At 40.3% G+C, this 27879-nt stretch overlaps 1 protein-coding gene across 2 annotated transcripts; it reads right to left on the bottom strand.

The window, feature by feature from the left end:
* Positions 1-326: 326 nt before the first annotated feature.
* Fam133b (family with sequence similarity 133 member B) lies at positions 327-26740 on the bottom strand. 2 transcript variants are annotated; one of them, XR_013103897.1, is made up of 11 exons: positions 26590-26740; positions 14777-14874; positions 11631-11709; positions 10923-10997; positions 10777-10809; positions 10286-10348; positions 9822-9914; positions 8623-8673; positions 5804-5890; positions 1733-4406; positions 327-1638 (listed from the first exon to the last, which is right to left on the bottom strand). XR_013103897.1 is itself a non-coding variant. In XM_076913069.1 (11 exons), the coding sequence occupies exons 1-11, from the start codon at positions 26611-26613 to the stop codon at positions 1610-1612; spliced, it is 684 nt and encodes a 227-aa protein (XP_076769184.1). In that variant the 5' UTR covers positions 26614-26740; the 3' UTR covers positions 327-1609. The 2 variants fall into 2 exon arrangements, 1 of the variants encoding a protein (XP_076769184.1); XM_076913069.1 differs by having other exon boundaries at positions 4355-4406.
* Between the last annotated feature and the right edge of the window lie 1139 nt (positions 26741-27879).

The following is a 27879-nucleotide window of genomic DNA, read 5'->3' as shown; positions in this document are numbered from 1 at the left end:
TGTCTCAAAAAAACAACAAAACAAAACAAAACGGTGTAGTTACTTTTGTAACTCCCTGTGTGACCCAAAGGGAGGTAAGAGCACAGCTATCTTAAGTAAAATAGCTATTTATTCAGCCTCTTCTCATGCCAAAATGCTCTGTGCATCCTCCACTACAATTAGCATAGCCTCTGAGACTGGCAAAACTGTCCATTGTTGTATTTCACAACCAGATTATATAAAAGTGTAAACTGAAAGTGACTTATCAAGGCCTTTAGCATTCCTAATCATTCAGCAGAGACACGAAGCACAAAATCTTAGGAATCATGACACAGGAAGACCAGTAATGTAGTTCTCACGTAAGTTGACATGTCACAATCTGTTATTGATATACAAAGACAACAAACTTTTAAAACATGTGTTTACTAAGATTCTGGCAATAGCTTTATGTAACAAGATACAGCATCCCAGGCCTGCCACTCAACTTGTTTGTGGTAGTCTCAGCTTCAATATGAAGCCGTTAAAAACAAAAACCAAAGTCCTGCTTTTTACATGCTAAATATCTTGTAAGTGTGCCATTAAACAGTTATGAACTTAAGACAGCAAGAGTTACTTAAAAGCTAAACACTGCAGCCGAAACAAAATTTATACGAAACATAAAGTATCTATCACTGGCTACGTAAAAATCTCCTGACTGGTTAAAACTTGTATAGCACATGCGCTTTAGAATTGTGAGCTATCAAGCCCAGAAAGTACCAGTGTCTACTAAACAATCCCTCTCCAAAGCCAAAGTGTAGTCGAAATGAATTCAAATGACGTAACACAATGTAACCCAAAAACATTCAGTTATTATTGATGTGGAGGTAAATTCCAGAGCTTTGGGGGCTTTCTCATGCTGCAAAGTGCAGGGTATCTCTGGTTCATTCAAAGCAGCATACACCAAAGTCTACGGATGTCATTAACCTCAGTCGGGGGCAGGACTGATGGTGCCCAGCTCTGTCCTCCCAGGAAGCATGGCTACTGTGTCCACAAAAGTAGGGTGTGTGAGATCAAAGGCACGCTGTTCTGGTAGCTAAAAAGATAGCAAACCACCCCCTCTTTAAAAGCTCCTTCCCCAAGTAAATCAAAGTATACATGGGGAAAAATTAAAATATACTTATCTACAGAGTAAGGATTTTGAAATATTCATCTAATCCCTACTTTGAACATTTTTACTAGAGCCATCTCATTACTTCTGGTTACATCTTAAAAGATGGATCCAGATTCAGTTTCTGTTGATTTATTCTTAAGTACTTCTAGCAAAAAATATTAGCTTTATTCCAAATACCTTAACCACTAGCATGACTGCAAAGTACTATCTCCCAGAGTCGCCAAGCACTGGAAGAGGAAAAGGTGTTCAAGCAGCAGGCAACAATCATGGCCCTCCACACAGCGGAATCCAAGTGGTACTGACTAGTCCAGGACAAGTCTAAAAACAAGGGAATTCATGCACGTCACTAAGTATGTTATCATCTTCACAGTTGAGAGCTCCTTTGACATTGCACTCAGTAAGGACCCTGGTCTTCCTGGATGCTACGGCGAGTCTGAGCTTGAACTGGCAGCCTTCTTTTTCTTCTTCTTGCTGTGCTTCTTATGCTTCCTTCTCTTTTTGGCTTTGTCCTGTAAGAATAATTCCATGGCAGGCGTTATTACTGTGCCCACTTAAAACCATGCCAGTTAAGAACACCATCACTTCTACATCTAAGCTACTTACTATAAACTACCGAAGAAGCAGGCACACTAGGCAGACTTTCTAAAACAGCCTCAATAACCACAACTATCAGGACGAGAGTTCTTGCTGGGTCTCAAAGACAGGGAAAAACCTGAGTCAATGGAACATTACAGCTCCCAACAGAAACTGCTACAGAAAAGACTACTGGACTATGCCTCCAACCACTACATTTCATGTTAGACAGCTTCTAAAGGAAAAGCTCTAATGCAGGAAAGACACATGCAGCAAGGCACAAATGGCAGGTTTTTAAGGACACAGTATGTTTAGGTTGGAACACTACATTAGTTATTAGTACCATTTCATTAATATAAAACATTGATATACTGAAAAAAACATGTTTATTAAATATCAATAGATATTTTATATTGATATTTAAAAATATCAATAGATATTTTATTTAATGAAACATCAATTGATATTTTATTTAATAAGACAAATGTTAGTATCAATTTACAATATCAATATTTTAAATATTGATATTTAAAAATGAATAGATATTTAATGAAACATCAATATCAATTGATATTTTATTTAATAAAACACATGTTTTTTGTCTTTGTTTTTTGAGATAGGGTCTCATTTAACTCAGGCTGGCCTTGAATATGCTATGTCGCCAATGATGACCTTGAACCCCTGATACAGGCATACACCACAACATCCAACCAAATGCCTAATTTTTATAGGAAAATTGCTGCCTAGAAAAACAGTCAAATTGTTAGTGGATTGAAGGGTGCTAGAGTTTAGGCTCCAAGCCTTCTGAGTGCTTCTGCTGCAGAAGGCATAATTTCAAGAAGCAGATACTTCAAGAGGCTAGAGCCCAGGTAAGGAAGGCAGAGCTCCGTCTCGTCTGCTCCTGCTACAGAAGAATCTCGCAGCTTGCCTGCTGGGGAACTGTTGAAGAAGGAGCCACAGCTTTGTGCATGGCAAGTGCTCTTGTCACCAGGGGACAACCAGCCCCCGAGAGCTTTCCATTTAAAAGCACGTACTTAAACACATTTCACAAAGAAGCCAAAGACCTCTGAGCACTTATTTACTGTGGTGCTGGTGAAGGAAGCACATTCCCGTGGAGTTTCCTCCACAGGCCTGGGGTGGCCTTCTTTAGCTGCTCACTGTTGTCCACATATATACTTCTACCTATCGCAGACTCTACGGAATCTTGAAGAACTAGATTGTTCTGGTAGAGAGGCTGGTAACAAACATACAGCACTTCAAAGAACAAGAGTGCTAAAGTCTACCCTAGACCTAGCCAAATGTTTTTCTAATCAATCAATCAATCAATCAATCAATCAAAATGACAGCCCAGAACAGCCACACAAATTATTTTCCACTTGGAAAAAAGTGTTTCTTGTAACCATGGTCACAAAATACAGAAAGTGATTGAGAATCATGTCTCCCCAAGTGAAGCTGGTGTTTCAGAGGCAGTCCTAATACTAAGAGCTATGAAGTTCTAGGAAATGATGAACCCAGGCATACAAATGAAAATGCTCTCCTTCCTTTTACCTGTCCTTAAGAAAGCCTTCAAAGGCCACTTCTCACACCTAGAGGACCCTTACTTCACAGAGAAGGTCTGTGCTACTCTCTGGAGGTTATTAGCTAGTTTCTTTTTCTGGCTTGCTTCTCATTTGAATACATTCCCTTTCCTTAAACCCCCTTCTTTCCCTTCTATCGATTTGCATAACGGCAGGGCTGTTTTTAAAAGAATATGATAATTAGTTACCCATTCCATGTTGCACTTCTAGTATATTTCTCATTGCAGCTAGTACGTTTTAGAAACCTTTTATTATTCTAGGTTTGGCTGACTTGTAAATAATTTCTTCTAGGAGACTGAGGTAATCACCATATTTTATTATTGTTTAAGAAAGTTAAACAGGAGCTGGTGATCTGGATCAGTGGTTAAGAGCACTAACTACTCCTGCAAAGGACCTAGACTCAGCTCCTAGCACTTATAGGAAAACTCTAGTTTCAGAGGATCCTATACTTTTCTGCACCCCATGATACACACACACACACACACACACACACTCAGGCAAACACTCATACAAGGAAAAATAAAATTGAGAGTCAAATGTAAGTTGGAGCATATACATGTGTGTATTTAAATATATAAATGATACCATTTTCTAACTATATTTTTATTTATTTTATGTGTATATGTGTGTCATGGTGTACACGGAGGTTAGAGGACAACTAGTATCTTAGAGATCAAACTCAGGTTGTCAGCAAGCTCCTGTACACACTGAGCAGTTTCATCAGCCCCTTGAACTTCTATTTCTTTTCTTCCCCCTCCCCGCCAAAATAGGGTCTCTCTGCCTGTCCTAGAACTCACTATGTAGACCAGTTAGTCTTGAACTCACAAAGATCCATCTGCCTCTGCCTCCCAAGTCTTGGGAATAAAGGTGTGCACCACTCTGCCCAGGTCTGAACTTCTATTTTTAACAGTAAGATACTACAAGGGGTCTGGGGAACCTTGTTTCCCTTCCTAAGCCAACTGGATCTTCTCCTATCCAGTAAGCAAAGGTGATAGACACCACATCGTCCCAGTACTGAATCAATGTTTCATTAAAGAACAGTGGGCCTGCTGTTGTCTATAAAAACATAAGATACTTGCTGTTGTTCTCTCTCGTTCTTCACCGCTTTTCTTCTTTTTTGCTTGCACCTATAAAGTTGACATTTTTGTTAACAGAAGACAAACATGGAATTTGTACTTAGTACATTTTAATCTTATACCTAATATATCAAGTCATATGTAGAAATGTTTGATTATAAAACCCCATTTTATGACTCCTGTTATGTATCAGTACAAGCAACAGCCATAACTTAAGATTTTAAATGTCTCTAGGAGCTGCCTTTAGCATCAAAACCAAGCAAGGAGCTGGGGAAAGGTATCATAACCTAGTATAAGCAGACAGCACCCGAGTCTCAGCTTCAGCTTAATCACGATCAGTATTCTCTACTGCCAAACACATGGACTGCCCTCTGTATAGAAGAGCGGCTTAAAATCCTTGTAACAGTTGTATCATTTGTATTTCCTTTTGATCTTTTAAAGGGTGGTGCACTGAATTGAAATTAAATCCAAAGTTGCCAAAGCCCATGCATATTAAATGTTATTAAACTTTCCTTATTGTATACTGGATGAATGTTAAATACAGCAGCCCTAGAAGATAAAACTGCCCAAGAATTCAGTTGTATGGCATGCCTGTTTGATAACTACATGATAGACAAATACATGACACAAACACATAAACATGTCATGACAATCTAAAGGCAAATAAGGATTAAAGGAACAGACATAAAACAGTAGACATTGTTTGCTTGCAACTGGGTGACAGTTCTCTGAGAGCTTGTCTAGGTTTTGTCTACCATTCTAGAACATGACTGATGGCAAAGACTTCCAAAGGCCACCTGTGAGGTACCATCCAGCCTGAACTGAAGGTTTTATCTCCTGAGCTTATCATAGTCAAGTACTCACACAACCAAACACAATCTTGTCAGATTATACATTGGTATTTACTTTGTTTTTTTTCTATTAGGGGACTGCTGGCGTTATCTAGTTTATATTAGCTATGAGTTTCATTTCAAAGCGTGTAAAAACTACAATGATGAGATAGATGAGGTAGCAGGTCTGAGGCCATTACCACGGACCACAACCAATGAAGTAACAAGGAGACTGGCACAAGCAAACAAGGAAGGTACGAACATGAGAGAGCAGCGAGCTAAGGGACAGAGTTGACAGACAGCTGGGCAAGACGGATGCCAAAGGACAGAAGCCTAGAGAAGCATGACTTGGGAAAGTAGCTCCTTTGGCAATGCCCAGACAGTGCGTTTAAGACAAACAGCACACGTGATCCTTCTTTTGACTTTAACCATGACTGGATCTGAGTTGGCTATATCGTATATAGCCTCTTCCATGTACCCAGATGACTACATAATATCAAAAATATGACATCAGGTAGGCATACAAAAACATGATTAATTATCAAAATGATAGCCATGTAATATCTTCTGGAAGAACTGTAACACTTACTTTGAAAAGCACTACTTTGTTTTACTCACCTCTCCACAGTCTGACTCTGACAGTGACTCAGATGATAATGGTTTATCTTCATACATCTTTCTCTTTTTGCTGAGTCCTTTAGTGTCCTACAAAAATAAATAGAAACACCCTGATTTTAAGAAATAATACTCTGCCAAATCAACTTTATGGTTAATTTTCAAACTGAAAGGTTTATGTCATGTGTGTGTATCTATTTGTCAGCAGATGTGTGCATGTGCAACAGTCAGAGTAACTCTGGAAGTCTGTTCTCTCCTGTAACTTTGTAGGACTCGAGACTCAGTTCTGACTGCACCAAAGGCTTCAACTGAGCCATCACACAACCCCGAACCTTATGCTTCTAAGTTACATTTAATAATTCTTCTAATTATTACAAATACCCATTTCTTAATTTAGAAATTTCTGAAAATGGTGACATTTACTAGGATTTCAGTTTTTAATTCTACTAAAACAATGCTTTTATTTAATAAATTGAAGCAACTACATATCCATTTAGATCAGTGGTTCTTAACCTATGGGTTGCGACCCCTTTCTTGGGGGGGGGGCGGTCATCAGAAAACATAAATACTAATGATTTCTAACAGTAGCAAAATTACAGTTATGAAGTAGCGGTAAAAATAATTTTATGGTGGAGGGGTCACCACAACATGAGGAACTGTAGCAAAGGTCACAGCATTAGGAAGACTAAGAACCACTGCTTTAGAAAATAATGTCTGCATTTCTTTAAATTAACAGATATAATTTTTTAGGTCATAAGAAACCAAAATGATGGAAGATTTAGGTCTTCTGTATTTTAATCCTTTTGTTTCTACTCAGGGTTTCACCAGAAAAGAAAGAGAGAGAGAGAGAGAGAGAGAGAGAGAGAGAGAATGAATATGAATATGAATGAATATTTGTGTGTGTGTGTGTGTGCGCGCGCGCGTGCAGGTATCCATGGAGGCCAAAAGAGTCAGACTCCCTGGAGCTGAGGTTAGAGGTACTTGTTAGGCATGCAATGTGGGCGCTGTGAACCTCAGGTCTACGGAAGACAAGCAAATATGCTTAAGCACTAAGCCATCTCTTTAACTCCTACATTCACATTTTGAAAACATCTTAATTAGGGACAGCAAAATGGCTCAGAACACAAAGACCACCAGAAACTCATATAAAGGTAGAAGGAGAGAACCTACTTCACAAAGCTGTTTTCTGATCTAGATACATAGCATCATTCCCCCATATCATATGCACATTGTATATACACACACTAAAATTATTTTTTATAATGTACTTAGGGACTTAAATAGACATTTTAAGAACTAAAAATTATGCAAACATCTAGTACAGCCAACTGTTTAGAAATGTAAATTGATAAACTAAATTAAATGTATCTACATTCTGAAGACCTAGAAATTACAGTCCTAGATATGCATTAAAAAATTAAGAATAACACATAGGAGCAAAAATACCCTCTGAATAGAGCCAGGGAGAGCTCAGTGATTAAGTGAAAACTGCTGCTAGTTCAGTGCACAGCACCTACACGGTAGCTTACAACTGCCAGCAATTCCAGTTATGGAGTCTCTAACGCCCTCTTCTGGCCATCCTGAGCACCAGGCAAGCACATGGTGCATATGCATACCTACAAGCAATACACTTAAACCAATACAAATAAATAAAATCTTTAAAGTCAAGGAAGACATATGTACTGCAGCAGTTTGTGTTGCTGAAATCTGTAAATAATTGGTGGCTGGAGAAATGGCTCAGTGGTTAAAATTAAGAGCATTTACTGCTCATGCAGAGGATCCAAGCTTAGTCGCCCCTACCCATAACAGGCACCTCACAACTCCAGTTCCAGAGATCCTTTATCCTCCCCCGGCCTCCACAGGCACACACCTGAATAGACACAGTGCACACAAACTCATGCAGACAGATACACAAATAAATAAATCTATAAATTTTAAAAAGTGAAAATAAGCTGGTCAGTCAGTGGTGGCCCACACCTTTAATCCCAGCACTTGGGAGGCAGCCTGATCTACAGAGTGAGTTCCAGGACAGCCAGGGCAACACAGAGAAACCCCTTCTCAAAAACAAAACAAAAAAAACCTGAAAATAATCTAGAGAATAACTAAATGGACTATTGTAAACAAAAGAAATAAACTTGAAAACAACAAGGATGTCAATAGTAATACTAAATAAAAAAGCTAGTTCCAGAACTTGCCACTATTTTGAAAACTACAATGCCAAATGTTACTATGAATACATATATGTAAGTGATAAATGTGACTGAGAAGCATGCATATCAATTTGATCACTGCCTCTGAAGGAATGGCAACTTTAAAACAGAAAACAGTCAGAAGTAAATGTAACCATTTATTAATTTTAGCCACTATGAGGATGGCTGTTCTCAGTGTGTGTGTATATGAGATTCTGTATGTCATACTTTGAAGTATTTAAAAATCATAATACAGCTGTTTCAGATTTTTACTATGTATTACGACGTTTTAGTTGCACATATACTTTTCTGAAACATGAGAGCAACCATTATTTTATAATGGCTCTGACTATCAGGAAATAACTACATTTTTACTTAATAGACATCAATCAGCATTAATAACAGAGAAGTCCTAGTGGGAATTTTGCAGCCCCAGCCACAGACCCCAGGAATTTGAGGCTAGTCTGGACAACACAGTGAGCCTCCATCTCATAAATAAATTCATTACATGACATGCGACATAAGAACAAAAGAAATCCCTGACATGAAAAGTGGCACACATCACTGCTTATCTCTTAAAGTCATCTACGTGTTGTATGATAGCCTACCCCAAGGCAATGTAAAAATAGTTACCTTTTCTCTTTCAGTTACTTCCTTTGACTTCTTTTTCTTTTTTGAACCATCCTAAACAAATATACGTAACTTTTAAATGTAGAAAATACAGTGTAAGTATGGCCCTCCCCAAAATTATTTGATTCATGGCTAATAAAAGTTTATTTCAATATCAGCATTTTATTCTGAAAATAAAAAGATCAACCTATTTTATGTATATTTGCACATAAGACAACAGGCCTTTTCTCTTATGTCTCTGAATAAAACCTATGTTCCTCTAAAACGATACCTATGTGTTTATTTTAAAATAGGGCTTTATGCCACCACTGCCTTGTCTCTGGCGGCCACGTACACTGGAGGTCTATAATCCACATGGTTTTCTGCCATCCAACAATCTGACTAGCCTACCATTCTTATTCCTCTAGCTCTAGTGATTAACAAGCAGCCTCATCCATGTGCTGAAACGGTTAAATGAAGGAAGCATCACAAGCCTATACAGGTCCTGCTGCACAGCGGGCTTTTCATGAGCACTGCACCAGCTATCACAGTCACTGGACTGCTGCCTTAAAGACACAGGAGACAACCAACAGTCACTGAGCACTTTCTACAAAAGAAATCTTCCTCGGGTGAGTGGAGTTCTTTTAGAAACCAAAAGACTGTTCAACGAAAGTTATATTAATTGAATTTGACATTTCTAGTTAGTACAAAACAAATTTAGGTGAAAAAAGAAAGATGACTGACTGGTCATCAAAAGGTAATCAGCTCAACTTCCAAGGGTTTTTTTTTTTTTTTTTTTTTTTTTTTTTTTTTTTTTTTGGCCTAGAATTACAAATATTATTTTGAAAATAGGGGAAACAATAATAATGGAAATTTGAAAACATAGAAAGATACATATGAAGAAGGTACTTGGGGATAAAAAGATAAAAACATGTGCAATACTCAATATACCAGTCGACTGGTGCAGAACCTCAAAGTTCAAAAGTCAAATGTGGTTGGGCATGGTGGTGCACGCCTTTAATCCCAGCACTCGGGATGCAGAGGAAGGCAGAGCTCCATGAATGTGAAGCCAGCCTGATCTAGCTCTATTACCCAGAAAAACCCTGACTCAAAAAATCAAAAATCAAATCAAATCTGCTGCTTCTAACTGAAGTGACGCTAGACAGGAAAAGCAGACAGAGGAACGGAATGTTCGCTCTCAGCAGTCCAGTGCTCACTCTCACCTTGCTGTCTGAGTCGGAATCCGATGCCGAGGTCTCCGGAGACTTATGGCAACGGCTCTTCTTTTTCTTCCTTCTTTTTGTTTGTTTTTTATCCTACATAAAACATTTTTAGAAGCATTTGCTTTCTGTTTCAGAAAATAATTGACCCGTTAACTAATATAAATGCAGTAATGACCAGAGCATAATGAAAGGACCAGCTTATAAACATATTTCCTCAATTCATATTTATAAGGTAACATACCACTCTTCTATTTGAAGAGTCAAGTGGTCTGAATTATATGCATGAAATTCTAAGTAGTGAGTCAAAAGCATTTTTAGAATCTTTAAAGGAATCTATTATTTTAAGTGAACGAAGCAAACTTAAAAAAAAAAAAATCAACATGTCTAGCAGCGATTTCACACCAGGAGTCCCTCTGACATTCAAGTCGTACCAATTACTTCAAAAGCATCACAGCAGATCTTACCTCATCTTCAGAATCTGAAGAACTGCTGGAAGAATCAGAGCTCGATGAAGAAGAAGATGAATACTTGACCAAGCACAAAACAATTAAAGCTTGTGAGATGCAGGAATTGGTTTCTTTTACTAAGTCTCTCAAGCACTTAGTGAAATCAATCTAGTGTCTAAGAAACAGATGCCATAGTCATAAGATTTAGAAACTAAACTAGAAAAGTCATCTCCCTCCCCCAAAAGCTCAACAAAGCGACAACATGTACAGCAATGAGCAACCCTGTCCCCTGCAGCGGCAACAGAGACATTACTATGGTATGAGGACGCTGACACTTCTTTCATGTCACTGAGAGAACATCACCACCCAGCAGAGCTAAAGGACCTCTAGGCTGCTTGATGCATCTACAGTCTAAGTTAGCTTTAGCAGACAAGGAAAGACCAGTCACTCTTACTTTGCTTTACAGGCCCTTAGCTGTAACATTTAGAGAATAGAAAACTTTTGCTCACCCTACCAGATTTCTTCTTTTCTTTTTTCTTTTTCTAAATAGAAAGAAACACAAGCCTGAATAAGTGGATGTGACTCTCAAATAAATTTATTAATACATCATTATGAATCAATGATTAAAATGACAATAAACAAAAAGTGGTGTTACCTGTCGTTTTTTGGATGAGCTCTCATTTCCACTTAATAATTTTTCTCTATGTTTTTCTAGTTCTTTCTTCCAATTCTGCAAGAAAGTTAAAAGATACAAGTTACTGAACCCTCTCCGTTTCTTTATTACCACTCACCTATCTCAGCTTCCTCTTTTTAAACAAAAGATTTTCACTTATTTTCACCTGTGTACATATCTGTGTAAAATGTGGTTTCTCTGTGTAGCCCTGGCTGTCCTGGAATTTGCTTTGTAGACCAGGTTACCCTCCAGACTTAGATTTCCATCTGCCTCTACCTTCTGAGTGCTGGGATTAAAGGTGTATGCAACCACACCTGGGCTTTAAAAAAAATGTAATAAAAATGTACATTTCTACTAGGTGGGTATGACACATGCATGGGTATGAGGACAACAGTGGAGGTGGTTCTCTCCTTCCATGTTTATGTAGTTCTGAAGATCAAACTCAGAGCACCAGGCTTTCAAGCAAGTGCCTTTACTGAGTCCTTCTCTTATTTTTATAAGAAAGTATTTATTTACTCACAAACCTGTCTTCAAATATTTAACAGTAATATTCATAAAATATAGAACCCCTTAATGAAAGTACAATGATCAAATTCTTGGTTTATTAAAGTGAAACAATTGAAGTACATTTCATTTTTATCATAACAAAAAAAAATCAGTCTATTTCTTTAAGAAATGCTCTTTACAAACCTCATTCATTTTTTCTTCAAACTCAGCCAGAGCCTTGGAGCCCTTCTTCTTCTTCTCCAGCTGCTCCTTTACCTCCTCCCTTAGAAACAGAGTGAGAGATACAATGTGAGTGGAGGAATATAAACAGGACATGTGTGTAAATATTATTTTAATATTCTAAGACTCCCTTTCATATTGATAGTCCAAATTTCTTTGTTCACAATAATCATAATAAAGCCCAGTAAATCTAGACTGCCTAAATATTATTCTGATTGACTCCCACAACAACCTAACAGGCACTTCACTCTACAGCACTGCTGAAGGTCTAAGACAGTGAGGCATCTCAGGCCACAAACTCTAAGCTTTAAGATGAGCCAAGTCAACTCTATTTTATTCAACTGCTGTTTTGCCAGTAAGAGCATGATCTAAAAAACTTGACACGTAATGTATGCAGAAGGCTTGAAACTCCCTACCTTTTAGGACCAGTGTCCTAAGGTGGGCAATCTTGGAACTGGATTTTGGAGAGCTCTTACCATTCCCTTGTTAAGAGCAGCTAGTTTGGCCTAAACTCTGCATATGTGAAGATATGGTGTAGTTTAGGCTGAGTATCTTCTTTATTTCCAAGAATGTGGAGTTTGAGGATGTGACAGCAGAGGCTGACTAACCAACAATAAAATCCCGGGCACCAAACACCTACAGGTAACTGCCTGCTCGGCTGGCAATGTCCTACATGTGTTGTGCTACTTCCTGCTGGGACCTAGGTTTACCTTGTGTGATTCTGTTAGGAAGGGCATTAAAAGCCTCGCCTGGCCTCTTCAACCGTACCTTTGGTTGCCATTAGCAAGATTATCTGCCAAGACTCCTTCGAGTACTTTTATGAATTACCCAACCTATGGGTTGTTTTAAAAGGCTTCTGACTCACAGACAAAAACGCCTGTTTGAGCATTTCTTCTTTAAATTCCATCCCCTCTTACCATGTTAAAGCGAAACACTTTATTTTGGGGGAACATTTCTGGAATGCTGCAGTGGTTAAGAACAAGACTTAACCACACTAGAGGAGGCGGACGGTGAGCTGGAAGGACTCCCTAGAACATATGATGAGCAGCAGCTACAGTTGCCTGGACCTAAGGGTGCCTTACAGCTGGTGAGAGGTCACTTCAGGACTGCAGTAACAATAAAGGAGAGAATATTAAATAACAGTACCTGTCACTGTGACATCTATTTACAGACATGAGAGCTACTCCTCCAGTTCCCTCACTGGCCTGCCTGAGCCAATGAGCTGGGAACAACACTGTACATATTCCTGTGACTCCTAACCTCTAAGGGGATTTCAATGAAGGGCACAATCGCTTCCATTGCTGATAGTACAGACTCTGCAAGGTTAAGCAAGACATTTTGGAGGCTAGGGAAGAGAGGGACAGGAAAGGTTTCCTTGAACTGCTTTAGCTATACCAGTTCTCAAATGTCTGTGTTGTTTATGCATGTGAATCATATATTCAAAACAAAGCCCATGTTAAATGTTACTTTAGTGTATTACCCTGAACAAAAATTACCTCTAGATGGAATCAAAGACCTTAGTGTGAAATCAGAAAGGTTAAAACTGCTAAAAGAAAGCACAGGCTGTGGCTTACAGATACAGGAACAAAAAATGACTTTCTGAACAGAACTCCATCTGTCTAGGAATTAAGACCAACAATCAACAAACATGCTGTTACATATTGGTAGAGCAGGGAAACAGCCGAGTGAAGAAGCCCACTGAGAATCTCTGTCAGCTGTATTTTTGACAGAGGATCAATATCCAGATATACAAAGAAATTCAAAAAACAAGGAAACAAACAATATAAAAAGGAGAATTGTGGGCTGGAGAGATGGCTCAGCAGTTAAGAGAACTGACTGCTCTTCCAGAGGTCCTGAGTTCAAGTCCCAGAAACCACATGGTGGCTCACAACCATCTGTAATGGGGTCTGGTGCCCTCTTCTGGTCTGTCTGAAGAGAGCAATGATGGTGTACTCATTTGCATAAAATAAATCTTAAAAAAAAAAGGGGGGGGGAGTCGTGCCACGCAGGGTGATAATGATAATGCTATCTGAAGGAGCCATCAATTACATAATGAAACCTGAGTGCCAGGCATGAGCTGGGGAACCAGAGAGACTACCAAAACAATACAGGATATTGCCTCTCTGAAGACTGATCATACACTTCAAACACAGGACTTGGAGTTACCGATCTGGAACTGACCTGGGAGCCTACTTTCTGGGGACAGACTGGCTCTCACAGTATCTGAAGGTGCTATGCAAGCTCCCAAGGGAGAAAAGGCAGTGGTAAAGCCCATGAACCACAATGATCAGAGGGCATATCCAAGAGTGGCACCTTTAGCTTGGAGGTAGTCATTAGCTATCTAATTGGACTTAAGGCCAATTAGGAGAGAATTCATAATACTGCAACCATAACTAACAACTTGTGGCTGACAAGACTCTGGAGGAGAACTGAGTACTGTCATTTTCCTAATCCAATAAAATTTCTAACTACATTCTAAATATGTACCCTTATATTCAGATAAGGGTAGCTCTCACCCTCAACAATGCAACCTCTACACTTAAGGCTCAGGGAAAATTACAGAAGAATAACAGAAAGATTTTAAGAGCCAAAGGACCAGGATGCTCACCGAGAGACAGTACTGTTTCCTAGACATAACAAGGAAGCTGCACCCATGAAATCTCAACAATATAGTTGCCTAAATAAGGTTTGCATAATGCAAACACCAGATGACAAGGCAACTTGAATGAAGATGCTCCAGATGTCCTGGGGGTGAGGGTAGAAAATGAGTATGAGTCAGTTTTCCTCAGGGATGAACTTCCTGATACGTCATCCAATGCCAAGTGGCCAGCCTTGACCACATGTGCATATGAGCAATTCAAAATGAATTCAACTCAATAGGGTGTGTATGTGCTTAACAATATTAAGGAAATCCTGAATTTGAGAAGGAGTAGGAAGGGAAACCAGAGAGCTGGAGCAGGGCGAGAGAAGAATGAAAACTATATAAATACAAGCAATACTCATGTATGAAACTCTTGAAATTCAGTAAAAATCACTTGTTATCTGGCATGTGCTCAACAATCAATAAAGGCAGCAAGGTTAAACTTATAAACAGGTAAACTGAGGAATACCAGGTAGGCCTTGGTCGATTCAGATAATCCTGGATTGTTGGTCCTGAAGACTGGATCGGACCCCTTGACCGAGCCATCGCTATTGGATTCATGTAGGCCTTGAGGAAAGAACAAGAATTAATTCCATTAAAAATAACCACTAAGAAAAGTCACTTATATCTAGTGGCATTATTATAAATAAATACTATTCTAACTGAGCATGAACAACGTATTACAAAGCCAATATCATCTCTAAAGCCATGACTGTTTATGGGTGAGCAGTCACTCCATGTTCCATGTGCTGCTGCACTTTTTCAGACATTTGGTGAATAATGATCCTCTCACCTACTGGAGCCTAAGGGGTAACTTGTCCTAAAACCCAGTGACCCATGAGTGAGGGTGACCACACACAGCATGCTCACTACCAAACAAAGTAAAATGGTCTACTTTACTGTTAATTCTCCTATTCCAGGAAGTTCTGTGTCACACTGATGGCAATTGTCTTCTCAAATTAACATCAAAATTAAATGACAATCAATAACAAAAAGGAGGACTTCATAAAATGTGGCCAGTCATAGTGACACAGACCTGCAATTCTAGCACTTTGGAGCTAGAGTGGCTACATGATATTTTATCTTAAAACAAAACCAAACCCAAAATAATTTTTAAAAATTTAAAATGTGTATGGATGTTTGCCTGTATATCTGTCTGTGCACCAAGTACATACAGTACCTGTGGTGATCATAAAAAGGGCATCAGATCTTCTGGAAATGGTAGTTACAGATGGTTTTGAGTCACTGCAGGAATCAAACCCAGGCCCTCTAGAACAGCCAGTGCTCTTAACACCTGAGCCATTTCTCCAGCCTCCCCCCACAAAATTTACAATGTGCAAGAAAGTACATTACCAAACAAAGAAAAGACAAAAATTTGCAGAATGAAAAACTATCTGCAAATCATATACAGAATAAGAGAATAATGCCCAGGGTTTACAAAAAGTCACTACAACTCAACAACAAAACCTCTCATCATCTAGCTTAAAACTGAGCAAAGGACAGATATTCCTCCAATTGTCATTTCATACACTGACAATGGTCAAAAACACATGAATGTTCAGTATCACTAGGAAGGCTATTATCAAAAACTCGAAAATCACAAGGACTGTTAGAAATGGGAAGAAATGGGGACCCTTTGTATACTGTTGGTGGGAGTATAAAATGGAACAGCTGTTGTAGAAAATAACTTAGGTGCTCCTCCAAAGTTACACACAGAATCCTCACATGAACCTCCAATTGCCATGTCCAGGTACTACATATACCCAAAGGAATGCAAAGCAGACGCTAACAGAATACCAGTGCTCACAACAGTCAAAGGGCAGAACAAAACTAATATCCATCCATGAATGACTACAAAAAACAAAAACAAAAACAAAAAACCCCACCGCCCCTCCCACTCTATTTCTAAAGAACCAAATTCTACTACTGCATCCAGATGGGTCTGAGGAAAGACAAATGCAACAGGACGGCTTCACAGCTCCTCCTCTGGGAAAACCTGCAAGAAGCAAATCCATAATCCAGAAGACAGAGCTGAGCTCATTAGCTAGAGAAACGTGAGAGCTATCATTTCCTCAGACACAGCTTACTTGGGATTCTAGCAATTCTGGAAATGGACAGGTGGTTGTAGAGCACCGAGAATGTAGCTAATGGCACTGAACTTTAAAATGGCTAAGGCTGGTACCCCTTTAATCCCATGGGTTTAAACTCAGCAAGAGGCAGGAGGATATCTGTGAGTTCAAGGCCAGTTTGGTCTACAATACCAAGTTCTAAGCCAGCCAAAGGGAGTGACAGACACCTTGTCTAAAAAAAGAAAAGATAGGGTTGGAGAGATGTCTCAGTGGTTAAGAGCACTGACTGCTCTTCCAGAGGTCCTGAGTTCAATTCCCAGCAACCACATGGTGGCTCACAACCATCTGTAATGGGATCCGATGCCTTCTTCTGGTGTGTCTGAAGACAGCTGCAGTGTACTCACATAAAATGAATAGATAAATCTTTTTTAAAAGAAAGAAAGAAAGAAAGAAAGAAAGAAAGAAAGAAAGAAAGAAAAGGTAAATTTCATACTATGGAAAAGAAGGTATCAGCCTCTGCCGTCTGAAATGCCCAACAGAGGCAGATGGATGAAATATCCAAGACTTTATGTTTATATGAAAACAAAGTGTGCTTGGAAATGGGGAGATGACCCAGGATCTGATCCTAATCCCCTACCTCCACTTTCTGAGTAAAGAGATTACAGACACACACCAGATCTAACTTCATATGGTGCTGGGAATCATACTCAAGGCTTTGTACCTGCCAGGGAAGCTCTATCAACTGAGTTACACAACTGAGTTACATCCTATACTGTGCACGAGAAATCAGTTTAAAAAATGATTTTATAGTAGAATAAACATACATGTCAAAGAGCCCTTTCCCCAAAAACACTGAGACAAAAGAAAGCAAAAGTTTCTTTGTTTAGTGATGGTTTCTGGCAAAGATGTTGATTTCCTAAAATTTGCTGTAGATTCAGAATCTGTTTTGTTGAGACAGGCTCTCCCTAAGCAGCTGCAGGCTCTCCTGGAGCAGAGTGATTCTGCCTCACCTGATGATTACAACCATGCACCACCATACCTGGCTCAGTTTCAACCTCTTGATCTTTATATTCAGTTTTCCCAAGTTTAATTCAAGTTGATAAATGTTTACAAACTCTTCTTTCTTCCCTCTATCTAATGATAAGAACTTAGGCTAAACACACCTGAAAGCTCTAGAACAAAAAGAAGCAAACCCTCAAGAGTAGTAGATAGCAGGAAATAATCAAATTTAGGTTGAAATCAATAAATTAGAAACAAAGAAAATACTAACAATCAATGCAACAAGAGTTGGTTCTTTGAGAAAAATCAACAAGATAGACAAACCCTCAGTCAAACTAACTTAAAAGGCAGAGACAGTTCCAAATGAAGAAAATCAGAAAAGGGGGTACATGACAACAGACATTGAAGAAATCCAAAGATTCATTGGCTCTTACTTCAAAAACCTGAACTCCACAAAACTGAAAAATTTAAACAAAATAAACCATTTTCTTGGTACATAACGAGTACCAAAGCTAAATCAAGATCAGGTAAACAATCTAAACAGACCCTTAAGGAAATAGAAGCAGTCATTAAAAGTCTCCCAACAACAACAACAACAACAAACGGCCCAGGGCCAGATGGTTTTAGTACAGAATTCTACTAGGCCTTCAAAGAAGAGCTGACACCAGTCCTCTTCAGATTATTCCACAAAATAGAAGAAACACTGCCAAACTCATTTATGAGGCCACAGTCACCCTGATACCTAAACCACAGACTCAGCCAAGAAAGAGAATTTCAGACCAATCTGCTTATGAGCACTGATGTAAAAATACTAGTAAAATATTCACAAACAATCCAAGAACACAGGAAAAACATTTTCCACCATGATCAAGTTTGGCTTCATCTCAAGAGATTCATGGATGGTTCAACATATAAAAATCCATCAATGTAATCCACCATATAAATAAACTGAAAGAAATATGGGCCACATAATCATCTCATTAGATGCTGAGAAAGCCTTTGACAAAATCCAACACGACTTCATGATAAAAGTGTTAGAGAGATCAGGGATACGAAGTGCATAACTAAACACAGTAAAGGATATGTACAGCAAGCCAATAGCCAACATCAAATTAAATGCAGAGAAATGTAAGAGCAATTCCACTAAAATCAGGAACAAAGTTGTCCACTCTCTCTGTATTCACTCATTATAGTACTTGAAGTTTTAGCTACAGCAATAAGACAACTAAAGGATATAAAGGGGATATAAATTAGAAAGGAAGTTGTCAAAGTATCACTATTCACAGATGATATGATAGTATACATAAGTGACCCCAAAATTTTACCAGGGAACTCCTACAGCTGATAAACACCTTCAGCAAAGTGGCTGGATACAAAATTAGCTCAAGAAATAACACCTTTCACACTAGCCAAACATAACATAAAATATCTTGGTGTATGTAACTCTAACCATGAAAGCAAAAGACCTGCATGACAAGAACTTCAAATCTTTCAAAAAAGAAATTTAAGATACCAAAAGATGGGAAGATCTCTCACACTCATAGACCAGTAAGATTAACATAGTAAAAATGGCCATCCTACCAAAAGCAGTGTACAGATTCAACACAATCCTCATCAAAATTCCAACACAGCTCTTTATAGACTTTGAAAGAACAACACTCAAAGCAAAAACCCAGGACAGCTGAAACAATCCTGTACACAATAAAAGCACTTCTGGAGGTATCATGATCCCTGATTTCAAGCTGTACTACAAATTAATAATAAAAACTGCATGGTACTGGCATAAAAACAAGACAGGTTGATCAATAGAATCAAACAGAAGAACCAGAAGTAAACCCATACACCTATGGATGCTTGACCTTTGGTAAGAAGCCAAAACTATACGATGGAAAAAAAGAAAGCATCTTCAAAAAATGGTGCTGGTCTAACTGTCTGTCTGAATGTAGAAGAAAGGAATTCGAATTAATCCTTATCTATCATCCTACACAAAACCCAAGTTCAAGTGGTCCACAGATACTATTAGCATAAAACCAGTACACTGAACCTGACAGAAGAGAAAGTGAGGGAATAGTCTTGAACACACTGGCACAGGAGACAACTTCATAAACAGAACACCAATGGCTCAGCTACTAAGATTGACAATTAATAAATGGGACCTCATGAAATTGAAAAGCTTCTCTAAGGCAAAGGACACCATCAAAAGGACCAATCAACCTATAGAGGAGGGAAAGATTTTCACCAACTCTGCATCTGACAGAGGGCTAATATCTCTCATATATATATATATATATATATATATATATATATATATATATATACACACACACACACACACACACATATATGTATAATTTTTTTCAAAAAGTTAAAACACCAACAAACCAAATAACACAATTAAAAATTGGGTACAGATCTAAACAAAGAATTCTCCAGAGGAATCTATTGCCAAAGAAGCACTTAAAAAAAAAAAGGTGACCATCCTTAGTCACCAGGGAAATGCAAATGACAACAACTCAGATTTTATCTTACACCCGTCAGAATGGCTAAGTTCAAAAACTCAAGCCACAGTTCAAGCTGATGAGGATGTGGAGCAAGGGTGACAGCCCTCTATTTCTGGTTTGAAGGCAAACTTGGATAGTTCTTTGGAAATCAATTTGGTAGTTTCTCAGAAAACTCAGAAAACCCAGCTATACTACTCACTCCTCGGCATATACACAGAAGATGCTCCACTCTACCACAAGGACACGTGCTCCATGACGTTCACAGCAGCTTGATTCGTAATAGCCAGAAACTGGAAACAACCTAGACGTCCCACAACCAAAGAACGAGTAAAGAAAACGTGGCATATTTACACAATAGAGTATTACTCAATTATTAAAAACAACATCATGAAATTTGCAGGTAGATAGACGGAACTAGAAAAGCTCATCCTGAATGAGGTAACCCAGATCCAGAAAGACAAACATGGAATGTGCTCACCTGTAAGTAGGTATCAGCTGTAAAGAAAAACCATTCCATAACTCAAGGACCCAAAGAGGCTAAGTAAAAAGGAGGGCTCAAGGTAGGAGGGTGTGTGTGTGGAGGGGTTTGAATCTCAGTGAGAAGGGAAACAGATTAGACATGGGGGTGGATGGAGGGAGGGGACTGGAGACTGGGTGGGGGAGGGGCATGGATGGAACAGGAGGGATGGAGGGATGAAGGAAGAGAGTACTAGGAGAGAGAACTGGATCCTGGGGTGGGGGAAGGGAAGAGCACATCTCTGGGAAGAGCTAGAAACCTAGGACAATAAAAACTCCCAGGCATTTATGAGGGTGATCATAGCTAAGACTCCTAGCAATAGGGAATATCAAGACTGAACCAGCCATCTTCGGTTACCAGGCAAGATGGACACCAATCCAGTCACAAAAGCTTTGACCTACAATTTGTTCTGCCTACAAGGTGTGCAGGGGTTAAAAGATGGAGCAGAATTTGAGGGAAGGGCCCAGTTGAGACCAATGCCATGAGTGGGAGGGCACCCCTGACACTATTAATGTTATTCTGCTATACTAGCAGACAGGAGCCTAACATAACTGTCATCAGAAAAGGCTTCACTCGGCAACTGATGAAAACTGATGCAGAGACCCACAGCCAAACATAAAGTGGAGCTTGGAGAATTCTGTGGAAGGATTGAAGGAGCCAGAGGGGTCAAGGACACCAGAGACTAAACTGCCAACCAGAGAGCATGTATGGGATGGACCTAGGCTTTCTGCACGTACATAACTTATGTTATGTACTGTTACGTACATAACGTACGTAACAGTTGTGCAGCTGGGTCACCATGTGGGACTCCTAAAGAAGCAAGGGCTGTCTCTGAGTCTGCTGCCTGCCTCTGGATCCTTTTTTGCTATCTGGGTTTAGCCTTGTCTAGCCTCAATATAAGACACACCCAGTCTTATTGCAACTTTGTATGTCAAGGCTGGTTTATATCCATGGGAGGCCTCCTCTTTTCTGAGGAGAAGGGAAGGCTCCTCTTTTCTGAGGAGAAGGGAAAGAGGCGGATTGGGGGGTGGGGGGGGAGTGTCTGTGACCAGGATGCAAAGTAATTAACTTTATAAAAAAAGAACTTAGGCTAAAGGCAATTACTCTTATGTTAATTTTAAGGCCTCTCTTACTACTTAACATTTGTTGTACTTTATAAAAACTTGTAAAAATGACCAACATTTCCACCTATGTAACAAATGTGACAGACTTCCAGATTTCTCTGGCAGAGTAAACAATACAAAAACCACAACTGACCAGCAAATTACTTCCACAAAAACAATACTGCCTAACTACTTGGTTGACCACAATCTCTGACGTAAGTTTCTTACAAGCAGGAAGGAATATTAAAATTTCCTAATGTTAGGGAATATTAGAGAATCAAGACAAGATATGGGTATCAAATGCAATGAAAATAGAGAGACACTGTGTGTGCCTGGGTAACCACAGGCTGACATGGCAGGGTGTCTTCCTCATTTGCTCTCTACCTTATTTTTGATATTGGGTCTCTCGCTGAGCCTGGACCTCATGAATTTCACTACACCGGCTAGCGAGGCCGAGATCCTCCTGTCTCAACCCCTACCCCAATGCTGAGATTAAAGATGCACACCAGTGCACCTGGCTCTTCACATGGCTTCTGGGGATTAAGTCCTCAGGCTTGCATGGCAGGCCCTGTCCTAAGTCATCTCCCAATCCCACAACTTTTGTTCATTTGTTTTTATATAAACATACATTCTCAAGTAACAGAGCTGTCAACTCACTAACAATGCTGCTGATTCACATCACACAAGCTAAAGCCAACACTTGTAAACACTGGCAAATACAGATCATGACATTACTGTTTTAATTTAGGTGTATGTGTCTGCTTGTGTGTACACAATGTGCAAAGGTGTCCTTGAAGGCCAGCAAAGGGCATCAGATCCTTGGAACGGAGTTACAAGAGTTTGTGAGTTATGAGTGCTGGGAATCAAACCCAGGTTCTCTGCAAGAGCACTCAGCACTCTTAACTGCAGTTACTTTAGTAGAACCTAATGGCAAAACATTCTAAGTCTAAAACTATAAAATTATTTCCAAACAGCGCAACTATAGAAAAAGACCATCCCAACTAAATTACCACAACAGCAAAAAATGAAAACACCCATGCCATCATCAAATTAGGATTCAAGAAATATACTGAAGTGTACCTCCTAAATGAAATATTATGTAGTCACTGAAAAGTAGATCTATAGCTTTTGTGATTTGGAAAGATTTCCAAGGTTCTGAAGTGAAAAGGAAACTCAGTTGTAAAAAAATAAACAATAGCATTTTAGTAAATAAATAACAAAATATAAATGCATGTAACACCAAAATGAGGAGATATTCCCCTCAATTATTTTATTTTTGATTATGTGTATGTGTTTGAGAGCATGTGCACTCAAGTACAGAAGCCTGTGGAGGACAGAAGATAGCTGGTGTTGGACCACTTGGAGTTAGAGATGGCTGTGGATCATCTCATGTCAGTGCTAGGAACCCAGTTCTAGTCCTCTTCAGGAGTAGGATGAATTCTTTTTTTTTTTTTTTTTTTTTTTTTTTTTTTTTAAAGAGTTACTTATTTATGTGAGTACACTGTCACTCTCTTCTGACACACCAGAAGAGGGCATCGGATCCCATTACAGATGGTTGTGAGCCAACATGTGGTTGCTGGGAATTGAACTGGGGTCCTCTGGAAGAGCAGTCAGTGCTCTTAACTGCCGAGCCTTCTCTCCAGACCATCCCCTTCACCCCATTTTATATGCTGAAGATTAAGTGAAGTAATCCACTACTTTGGTAAGAGAAACACTAACTGCTGGGGAAATGGCTTAGCAAGTAAGAGCATTTGCTTCTCTTGCAGAGGATCTTGGTTCAGTTCCCAAAACCTTGTGGCAGCTCTTAAATGGCTGAAAATCCTCGTCCAGGGAATCTTACACTCTCTTTGCCTCTGGTGCCTAGTGCCAATGGAGATCAGAAGAGGGCTTAAAATGCCTTGGAACAGAGTTCTTGAGAGGTTGTAAGCTGCCATGCAGGTGCTGGGAAGCAAACCTGTGTCCTATGGAAGAGCAGCCAGTGCTCTTGATCACTCGGCCATTGCACTCACCCAACTTGATCATTTTAAATAGCGCAGCCTGGGCTGGAGAGATGCCTCAGTGAGTAGAGGCATGTGCTTCCAATTCCAAGCCTGAAGGCCTGGGTTTGTTCTCTGGGACCCACACAGTGAACAGAGAATACTGACTCTGGAAAGGTGTCTCCTGGCACACACACAAATTAAATGTAATAGAAAATTACAAAAACAAATACTTTGACTTTGTAAGTCACACATTCATATTATATATGACTATAACTGTCTGTGGCTCCAAACTGTTGCATGAGTTCAAGTAAAAGAAAATGATTTGTTATTGTAACTCAAGGGAATATACATGTGGGCAGGCACCAAGAACACTGCAGTACAATGCTAAAGGGACGAGCAGACTGAGCCGCTGCTCTATCTACGTTTACCTAGAGGATAGATCTACTTTAGAGGGCACAGGTTATCAAAAAGAATATGAAGCAAGCATCCAGAAAACAACAGGTACTAAGGCTGTGAACTTCAGTCCTTTACAGATACCAAGAATAAAATGGCCAGTTAAAATGATCTCGAGAAAAAAACAAAACAAAAAATTCGTAATGTTATCTGTGATCCTGGAGGACAATGTGTCAAACAATGCAGGACTGTAACAAAAGTACCCTGGTCTTGCTAGATACTGGTAACAGGAGGCTGTCCAGGTGTGGGAATGTAGGCAGCCAAGCTTTCACACAAGCACAGAACTCTCGGCCCTTCTATTCACTCTTCTGTGAACCCAAAGCTTCTCTAAGAAGGGCTGGAGACATGGCTCATAGGTCAAAGTGCATACTTCTAAAGGACTCAAGTTTGGTTCTCAGTAGCTTCAAAAGCTGTAACTACAACTTCTAAAACAAACAAACCCCACAACAGAACAAAATAAAAATTACCGAGAGAGAGATAGCTCAACTCACCAAAAACACTTCTATACCCAAGCCTGATAACCTGAGTTTGATCCTGGTAATCTACATGGTAGAAGAAGAAAAATCCTTGCAAGTTGCTTGCTGGCCTTCATAAGCTTACTGTGGAAGGTGTGCACACATACACACAAAATAAATAAATATGAATAAAACCAAAACAACTGTTCAACATGAAACCAAAAAAGAGGTTTTCTGATTGTTTTTAATTTGTATCTGTGCTCCCGTGTGCATGTGAGCTGTCAAGGATATCAGAAGGCACTGGATCTCCTAGAGCTGGATTACAGAGGGCTGATGTGGGTGCTGGGAACTCAACTTGAGTCCTCTGCAAGAGCAGCACATATTAGGCCTGGTGGCTCCTGCTTTTAATCCTAATATTCCAGAGGCAGAAGCAGGCACAGGCCAGCCTAGTCTACAAAGTTCCAGGTCAGTCAGGGACAAACATAGAGACTGCCTCAAAACAAACAAAGAAACAAACAAACAAGCAAACATTAATAGGAAGAAAGGAAGGGAGGAAGGGAGGGAGGGCGGGCGGGCAGGCAGCAACCTGTGCTCCTAACCTCTAAAGGTTTGGCTGGTTTATGTTTGTTTGTTTTTTAATCCCCAAGCCTATAATCTTTAAAACTATGAGGGCATCATCAATGCAAGAAAAAGAACTGGACTGCCAATTTCTAGAAAACAACCAACATCAAAACAGCTAGTATGTTCAGAGGTAGACACTCAAACTCTAGTCCTAGCAAAACTATGGTGCTAGTAAAGAGACCGGTGATTGTGGTGGATTGAGGGGCAGGTGTGACTGAAGCAGAGTCTTTCAAAGTGGTAACAATGCATCATAATGGTTGATATCATTAGTAATGTGTCCAAAGACACACAATGCACAGGAGCACAGGATCACGCGATTCCTGAAACATAAACCCCAAGTTCACCTGTATCTCTACTGTGGGGGATGTTGATGATGGAGAAGCTGTGTATGTGTGGGACCAGGATATATAGGATATCTGTGGTTTAAAAGTCCTGTTAAAAAGTGAGACTTTGAGGTGGGGGAAGGGATCCAGATCCATGAGGTACTGAACCAAGTAGCAAATTATACATCTGGTCACAGTTTAAGCATCCTTGTCTGTCCTCTATGTATTACATCTCCTACACCTCCTACCTTTTGATGCAATGTTTTCAGTCTTAGAATCTTTGAAGTACAAACAATATGCTACCAGAACATATTGTGCGATGACAACAGAAGAACAGAGTTGTCAAAACGCTCCACTAAACGAAACTAATTTCGTATGCTTTGAAAATTCCTTAGGGAATGTATAAATGAAAAATTTCCAGTAAAATGAAGCAGTCTGGATTCAGTAAGAAACTATGCCTGTAAGCAATCCTTTCATCTCTAAAACAACGATAGCATCCTTAATAACAGCAAAACTGAAATTCTCCAGGAAGCAGGTGAGATGATTTCTAAGCCTGAGAGGCCATTAAGAGAGCCCAAGCACTACTACATCGAACTCAGGGTGCCCACGCACATGGACCATTTCAACTCTATTCTATGGTCCAGATCAGACGCGTGATTTTGTCCTGAAGCCAGGAGGAAAGTACATTCCTGAACAGCGTAAACAAGGTTCGCGACCACCAAGTTTCCACGACGGAATGACAAGGAACTAAAACGGACGTTTTGGTGGTGGTGGTTGTCGTTTTTAAGACGTGGGGAACACATCTTTTCCCTGGCAGCTCTTTAGGTACCCACGCGCGTTCGCTCGGGCAGTTGCCTTTGTGGTCAAGCTGTGACTAAGGAGGACCCCCCATTACCATAGATGGAAACTTGGGTTCAGAAGTCACTAACTTCCGAGGGCACAGGAATCTAGACTACCCCCAAAGCCCTCATCCCTGCACCCCACCCCCATCCCCGCGGTCGTGCTGCGCTGGGTTTGGGCCTCTCGGCAAAGGCGGCGCCCGCCCCGCGCTCACAGCCCTTACCGCTGCGGGGCGACAGGCCCCAGGGCCCGCCGAGCAGGACGCTGAGGACGAGCAAGGCGCACGCGCACCGCACGGCGGGGGTCTCGGGGCCCCAAGTGCGACGCGGCCTCCAGCCCCGCCGCGACGGGCGACGGCTTCTGTTCGCTCGCCTACCGCCCGGCCCCGCCTCACTCCTCCGTCTTCTCCGTCGAATACTCACCACGCGATTGTCTCGCTTCCCCATGGTGGCCGGCTGAACGCGCGGGAAGCTGCGGAGAGAGCAGGCCAGGGAAGCCGAAGCGGCCCGCCGCAAGTCCGCTTACCGCCTCTATGCCCCGCCCAGAGAGCGGCGCCCCGCCAATCCGGGAGGGACCGCGCACGCCACAGCGCTCCCTGGCGGTGCGGAGGACAGACTGGCGCCTGCGGTTCTCAGGAGCTGCAGCAGGATTCCTGTGACCCACCATCCCTGAACAGGACACACGCTGTACCCCGCCTCTCCAAGGCAGATAGCTCACTTCATTTGGCCTTGGCTTTCTTATGCGCCAAAATACTCATTCTAGGGGAAAGCAAGATTACTACCACTCCTACCGTGCCTGAGCTGGTACACTGTTGAAAATAAAGTGAAGACCAACGCAAACGGGTCCTAGAGACTTGCTTAAGGAACTTGTATTCTTCACCTGTGAATCCATCCATCACCTGTAGCCCTGGCTGTCCTGGGACTAGCTCTGTAGACCAGGTTGACCTCGAAGTCATCAAAATCCACCTACCTCTGCCTCCCTGGGATTAAACAGGTCCACCAACAACAACTGGCCATTTCTGTTGCCGTATTTTTTTTTTAATCATCTACTTTACATAATTATTATTTAAGAACACTTGCTGCTCCTGCAGAGGACTTTGGTTTAGTCCCAAGTAACTACATGATAGTTTGCAACCATCTGTAACTCCAGTTCCTGGGTATCCAACGCCCTCTTCTGACCTCTGTGGGTACCAGGCACACATACTGTACACACACATACATGTAGGCAAACATGTGAAATAAATCTAACGAAAAGTTTGTCATAAAACTTTTAAAAATTAGTCTGAGACAAGTCAAATGTAGTTAAGACATAATCCTTATCTTTAAGGGGTGTGCTTATAAACTCGTAGGAGGAGATAAACACACACAGGTTAGACTTTATTGCTTTGGTGCTATGGGATTATCTGGACTGTACCTAACCTTCAGAAGTGGTCTAGACTCTAGAGACTAATGCACCATGCTCTCTGAGCATTCACAGGCTTTGAAAAAATGGCTTATAGATTCATGTCAACATCAGAGCATAAGGAAATAATTTAAAATTGATCAGAATCCTTTCTGAAATTTTAGAAAATGGAAATATAGGCCTTTCATTATATTGAAGAAAATCCTTTAGCCTTTTCCTGGACCTTATGAATATGACCATAGCACCTGGGAGGTTAGGGGTGGGTGAATGAAAGTCATGAGTTCGAGGCTATTTTGAGCAACAAAGTAAGT

Source organism: Arvicanthis niloticus, chromosome 15, assembly GCF_011762505.2.
Source record: "Arvicanthis niloticus isolate mArvNil1 chromosome 15, mArvNil1.pat.X, whole genome shotgun sequence".
Lineage (NCBI taxonomy): Eukaryota > Metazoa > Chordata > Mammalia > Rodentia > Muridae > Arvicanthis > Arvicanthis niloticus.
This window is presented reverse-complemented; position numbering and strand designations above follow the sequence as displayed.